This window comes from Chionomys nivalis, chromosome 19, assembly GCF_950005125.1.
Source record: "Chionomys nivalis chromosome 19, mChiNiv1.1, whole genome shotgun sequence".
In the NCBI taxonomy this organism is placed as follows: domain Eukaryota; kingdom Metazoa; phylum Chordata; class Mammalia; order Rodentia; family Cricetidae; genus Chionomys; species Chionomys nivalis.
Genome location: NC_080104.1, coordinates 9,261,371 through 9,268,436, shown reverse-complemented (window position 1 = coordinate 9,268,436; position 7,066 = coordinate 9,261,371). Strand labels below are relative to the sequence as shown.

General features: G+C 46.8%; 1 protein-coding gene across 1 annotated transcript; it reads right to left on the bottom strand.

Moving 5' to 3' along the window:
• Positions 1 to 4,574: 4,574 nt before the first annotated feature.
• LOC130862007 (sperm motility kinase-like) lies at positions 4,575 to 6,038 on the bottom strand. The gene has a single exon (XM_057751375.1). The coding sequence runs from the start codon at positions 6,036 to 6,038 to the stop codon at positions 4,575 to 4,577; it is 1,464 nt and encodes a 487-aa protein (XP_057607358.1).
• Positions 6,039 to 7,066: the final 1,028 nt, after the last annotated feature.

Below are 7,066 nucleotides of genomic sequence, written 5' to 3'. Positions count from 1 at the left end.
TCTGTTATCAAACCATTTCTTTTTCTTTTTTTTTTTTTTTTTTTTTGGATTTTTCGAGACAGGGTTTCTCCATAGCTTTTGGTTCCTGTCCTGGAACTAGCTCTTGTAGACCAGGCCGGCCTCGAACTCACAGAGATCCGCCTGCCTCTGCCTCCTGAGTGTCAAATTAAAGGTGTGCGCCACCGCCGCCCGGCCTCAAACCATTTCTTTAAGGATATGAAGTATTAAAAAACTAATAGCACTTATGGCTAAGAATGTATACATCCCGGGGACGCCATACACCTCTTTTAGAATTCCCTCCATAGTAGAAACAAAAAGGTATTTAAATTCCTGGATGGTGATATTGTCTGCCATTATCAGATGACTTACCACTGCTAAAATCCTGGGAGGAGGCTTTCTTTGGTCTGCCATGGGCTACTCTCTACTGCAGCAATTCCTTAACATCCAACCTCAATTTTCCCTTCTATGGATTCAGTTTATCCACCAACTGATGCCCACCAGCAGAACCCTTTTCAGCCTTTTCTGCCAAAAATGAGGAGCTCTCTCTTTCCTCTGTGACAAAAGCCATATGGAGGGATGCTGATTGGCCTGCCCAGTCCACATGACTTCCTAGAGGCTCACCCCCAGGACCAGGTTTTCAGATTACTAGGTCTTCAGGTCATGTGTCCAGTCCTGTGGATGTATCCTCCCTGGGGTAATCAGTGTCACCATGACTTCGTGGGAAAACGTTTCCCAGGCTAACAGGCAGAACTCTGAAGTGGTGGTTGTCAACCTGGCTGCATGAGTGTCAAGGGAGGGTAGCACACACTTGTGTGTGTGAGGGGAATTTCCAGAGAGGGTTGGCATGTGGGACAAAGGGCTGGGAGCCTAGGGAGGAAACTAGGGGAGCAGGAAGACCTGGGTGTGCAAGCCCCTTCTTTGAGGAACTCACCCATTGTTGTAGCCATGCTCAAAGGACACCACACTAACTCCTTCTGCCTTCAATGTGAACTCAGGGCTAGGGAGATTCTAGGTCACCAGCAGCAGACTGGAACTGCAGAGGCATCCAGCTTCCAGACTAGGCCTGAATATTGCCAATGGGGAATGCACCGGCCCTTATGTTAACCAGTCCAATACATCTTCCAGGGACAGTGGGATGGCTCATCAGGTAAAGGTGTTCGCCACCAAGCCTGATGACCTGGGTTTGTTCTTCAGAACTTAAACACACAAAATAATAAAATATGAACATGAATTAAGATATTGTATAAAATAATAGCATGAATGATAAGTAAATCTCCTATAACCAACTCTTCCTCTGGAGAACACTGGCAAGTGGTTAATTGGCTGGGAAAACGTAAATTGAGAGAGAGAAATGGTCTAGATATTTTTGGAATGAGAGCATTAGCTATGGAAAAAACCTGTCCATACCCTGTTCACAGGTGGGTATTGGAAAAGATAATGCAAATAGTGTGGGTTGAACTAGCATAACCTCATTCTCACACCTTCCCCTTAGTCACATTGCAGATGGAGGCAACCAGAAAAACATAAGCTCACATTGACAGGCACGAAGTTTCCTGATGGCATGTTTCCTCTTCCTATTCCCTCTCTCTACTTTTTTGCTTCTTAGTAGTGTGTGTGTGTGCCTGTGTGTGTGTGTGTGTGTGTGTATGTCTGTACATGTGTGAGAGAGAGACAGAGAGGCATATATAGAGAGAAGGTGTATGTGTGTGTAATATGTGTGAATACAGACATGGCTGTGTGTGCCACAGCACACACGGAGGTCACAGGTCATCTTTGGGTGTTGCTCCTTGTCCTCCACTTGTTTGAGACAGGGTTTCACTGCCACTGTATTTACAGGCTGGTGGTCTGTGAGCTCCTAGGAACTCTCCTGCCTCTCCCTCCCATCTTGCTGTATGAGTGCTGGGATCACAGGTGTGCATACAAATGATTCTGACATTACATGGTTTTGAGGACTCAAACTCGGGTCTGCAAGCTTTCACAGAACAACCTTCCTGCTTACTTCCGGTGGAAGAGGGTAATGGTACCTTCTATTATAGTAGCCATCTTGCAAACTATGAAGAAAAATTAAAATATGAGCTGCAAATCAGGGCCATCAGGTGTTTCCTTTAGAATTTTGTTATATAAGAAAAGCAATCCCTCCACACTCCATTCATTTCAACCACTAAGGTCAGCTGTCTGGTACTCGCATCCCAAATACTCCTAATGGTGGTTATACTGGAGCCTCTGGAGTCATTTTAGCCATAGATTAAGTCTCAAAGGCAAGAGAAGCTGATTCTTAGAGTCCTGGACTCAGCAGTTTTGTGATATCCATCAATTCAGCCAACCCAAGATGAAGACCATATTATTCTGCTGCCCATAGGAGCCTCACAATTAGAGATTAAAATTTAGGCCATGGTTGAACAAAGATTTATTTCATGTTTGATTCCCTAATGGTTCAATTAATCTGGATTGCTTTTTATTCCATCCTTAGCTGACCTCAGGAATGACTGTGCCATTTTCACTCTTTCCTTGGGAGATGAGTTCATTAAGTGTATCTTCATTTATGTTGTGTGCTTTAGCGTACTCCTCCTGGCATTAGCATCTATTCCTTCTACTTCTTCACAGCTCTGATCTCACAAACCTCCAATCTTTACCAGAGATTTTATCAAATGAAAAGTGTAGTTCTTAAATCAAGTGTGGTCACAAAGAACTCTCCTTGTGTTAGCTAGAGAAAAAACTGTCATAACTGTGGCCTGAATTCCAACCCTCCTGCTGAAGGCAGAGCTACAAGCACATGGCAGAGCCGCTAGTCTCCCCAGGTGTATATGGTTGCTGCCAAGAGGGAAGGCCTGAGTTCGATCACTGGGAACCACATGGCAGGTGAGAACTGATTATCAGTTATTCTGTGACCTCAAGACATGTGAAGTTAAAATTTTGAAAAGGAAATAAATTTAAGTTTTCTCTGGGCAGAGAGGTTTGGGTCAGTCTCCCAATGGAGTTGGTGTGAACGGCATGACAACTTAACCTGCCCTTCTGTCCTGTGACTGGTGTCCTGTGACTGCTTCCTTTTTTAGCCGAGAGCTGGCCTGTACCCACATCTCATAACTGCCCTTTTCCTGTCCCTTGCTTCGCCTTAACTCTCAATGTCTGTGGTTCTAAAGAAATTAATGTCATCTCAGCCTGGGTGGTCATATGACTCGGGCCTGGCCAATCAGAACATCACACTACCTTGTACTCAGTGATTGGCTCAACAATAGCCACGTGACTAGTCTGGGCAATGGAGCTGAAGACACTCAGTGATAGGACTTTCTGTGAGGCTGACTGGGACTAAATATCCTCTTCTCACAGGGGGCCTGGGAGGGCAGAGTGGGCTGATGCTGCCTGGGCTCCGACTCCTGAACCAGGCCAACATGAGATGGTGAGCTCCTGAGAGCCTCCTGTGAACAGAGGCCACAAAACAAAAGAGAGAGAGAGGAAGGGCAGGAGGAGGAGGGAGAGAGATTTGAAGGAAAATTGAGCCAAGATAAACCAGTGCTGGGCGTGACCCTGCAGGGACACTACTTGTGGGAGGGGGTGAGAAGGCATGGAGTCAAGCACATAGACTATGGAAGTCAGGTGACTACAAAAAGCCAACTCCTTTATTGAGGGTATGGGCAGGCCTCTCCTATCCCATCCCAAGGTCCCATTGGCTCAGGTGACCAAGTCTTCTGTGTTGTTCTTCCTTCATTGGCATCTCTGGTCATTTGTCCGTTAGTCAGCAGTCTCTCGTGCAGCAGCAGGCTTTCCATTGGCTCAGGGAGGAAGTTCCTGCCATGCATGCTCCTGTGGGCTGGTTTTGGCAGGACGGCTGAGGCTTGGGTAGGCTGGTTGACAGTTTCTCCTACAAGCTTGGACCAGAATCTCCTCTGTTTTATGGCTAATCATTAATATTTATTGTCCAGATTAGGCTTTACTCATTAGTTACTACTGAGTGTCCAGATATTTACATAAAGAATTAACAACAGAGGGAAAACTCATCAATATTCGCTATTTAAATTGAACTTCCTAAGATGTACTAATAAAAACATTTCCTTAACAATATATAAAAACAACAAATAACAACCAAATTTTAAAAAAAGTACATAACACAAAAATCAGAAATAGTAAAACAGTGGGGGTTCAAACTGAAGCATAAGCTTGAATTCTGTATCTATTGTCCCTGTCAATCAGGTTCAAGGACATGCATTGTTGCAGTTCTGCCTGAGGGTTGGAGAGGAGGAAGTGACCAAGGTGATGATCAGCATGAGGTGGGCATCTAAGTCACTGCTGTTGCAGAGGGAGGTGGTCTAGATGTTGTGGGTAATGGTCTTCAATGCACAACCAAAACTGGGGAGGTGGCGGCTCAGTGGGCAGATGGGCCTTCGGTCCAGCCCTGGATCTGGCAAGCAGTGCCGGGGCAGCAGTAGGCTACAGGAGAAATGGACAGGCAGCTAGAAACTGTAGCTGGAGTATGGACGCAGGGGCCTGTTGCCCTGGGTTGCATGCAGGGCCACAACCATCTGAGCTTCTGTCCTGGCTCCCTCCTGCAGCAGGCACTCCTTACCAGGGCTGGAACTCTATGCCACTTCCGTTTGCCCTGGTGGGGTGGGCAGACAGCAACAGCACAGTGCTCTCAGTGCTCTGGAAATGCGTTTTTTCATGAGCTTCCAGCCCCGGAGTGGCCTGGTTCCAGAGGCTGCGGGTACAACCTGGGGCTGGTCACTGGGCACGTCTGGCTCTCTGGATTCTTCCTCTTCGGTGAAGGCCATGTTCACCAGCCCTGTGCAGTTGACATTCAGAGGTGGATCAGGGGAGGAAGAGTCATCAGCCAGGCTATCCAGTGACATCATGGTGACTGTGGTGTCCCCTGTAGCTGGGTTGATGGTTTCAGTGGCCAATGCATCTCCTTCTGGGGCTGTGTTATCTGCATAGTGCAGCGCCTCCGGGCAGGTGTGTGTGTGGAGCAGGTGTGTGTGTGTGCTCTCCTCTCTGGATAGCAGAGCTGGTTCACTGTGGCTCCTCTGCATGGCGACAGGGACGCTAGTAGAGACTGCAGGGATGATATGTTGCAGACTGCTATCCCCCGAGCTCACTTTGAATTTAAGGATGTTAATAGTTGCCGTTAGGTTTGACTGTGGGTCTTTTAGAGACGATACCACCTGCTCGCAGGTGTACCCGATGTTACACATGGTCTCCACAACCTTGGGGAGGATTTCCTTGGCAGGAGGTGTTACGTGTTCCTGAATATGGCCCAGCCAAGGGCGTTCCAGAAGCCGAGATGACGTAAGGCGGAACCAAAGGTAACCGGTGAGCAGTCTGGCCAGGATGAGATAACAGGGCCTGGAAAGATGGTATGGAATGCGGCACGGGGTGGTGGTGATTAGATGGTACATAGCTTCGGGGGTCGATTCTACATAGGGCAAGTGTCCGGTGACCAGGACGTAGAAGACAATCCCTAAGCTCCACATATCCCCTGCCATAGCGTCATACGGTGTTCCGGCCAAGATCTCTGGGGCCAAATATGGCAAGGTGCCCCACAGCTCCTCCAGCATCTGGCCCTCTACGAGCTGAGTGGCCAACCCAAAATCGCAAAGTTTGACTTTGCCACCTTCACCCAGCAGGATGTTCTCTAATTTGATGTCGCGGTGCGCGATCAGTCTTTGGTGCAGGAAGTGCACAGCAGAGGCCAACTGGTTGACTATAGGCCTGGCCTCCTCCTCTGTTAGACAGCCCACCTCATTGATCAACATCACCAGATCTTTCCCTTCCAGATATTCCATGACCAGATAGGTGGTCTGCAGCGTGTTGATAGCGTGGAAGAACTGGATGATGTTCCTGTGATGTAAGGACTTATGTATGGCCACTTCAGAATTGATGTATTCCACATCATTGTACTCTTTCTCCAGCACCTTGATGGCCACCTGCGTTTTTGTGGGAAGGTGCTGGGCAAGGATCACCTCCCCAAATGCACCACAACCTAGTGATGATAAAAATTTATAATTCTTCTTAAGGATGTCCTCTTCCTGGGGGCTGGCCATCATGGCTACCTCAAGTTCTCTGTATCTGGGGCAATTTCAGGGACACACGATGCTAGGGAAGAAATGATATAGTTTTAGAAATGTTAGTTTATAGGTAGGAACTCTCTGTCTTGAAATCTGAGATAACCCAAACAACCTAATGATGCCTTTAAGACCAAGAAGTACAAGAATAATCCAGAGGGCAATTGGCATAAAGACACTGAACAAGAGCGTAGCAACATCTGTTCAGATTCTGGGGAAGAACCAGTACTCAGACACAGGGACCACTGAACTTTTGTGCTCTGTGGAAAGTAGCTACACGTAGAGAAAATCTCATCTAAGAGAAACAAAGTCCACAAAGAGAAATATGATATTTTCTTCTCCTGTGCGTTTGAGGAAGAGGAGGGCTGAGCGTTTATCAAAGAAACAGTATTAGTCACAGAGATGGAGTGGAGGAAGCGATGGAGCAGGAGCGTTTGACCAAAATGCAGGCTAGGCGTGGATGGGAAACTCATAAGGAAATTGCTGTGGTTGGTTTACAGTAACACGTGCTCCAGCTGAAGAAAACTGAAACGCAGTGGAAAAAAGTAAAGAATAAATGAATTTGAAACAGGAAATTGGGTGACAATGAACAAATAGACACGACGTTTACAAATCAGACCGAGGATGTAAACTAATAGCTACACGTAAACATGAATTAGCAAAACTTAACCCTAACACCAACACCAATGAATTGGAAAGAACTCACTCTAACAGAGTCCAGTAGATTGGAGATTCCTAGAATGCCACAGGCAATCTTCAGTAGACTTGCTGTGTAGAGTAGTGACGGCTACTCCCAGATACAGGACAGGAACCAATGCAGGCAGTGCCTAAAACAGAATCATTGTTAGCATACTTCATAATGCTTCCTTGTGATGTCACCCAAATGAGCAGACCAATCATGGCTTCCATAACTGACAGTGGTTCTGACCAAGTTCTGTAACACAACTAGTGTCCTGAGTATTTTGTTCATGGCTGTCACCAAATCCCAGACCAGAATCAACTCCAGAGAG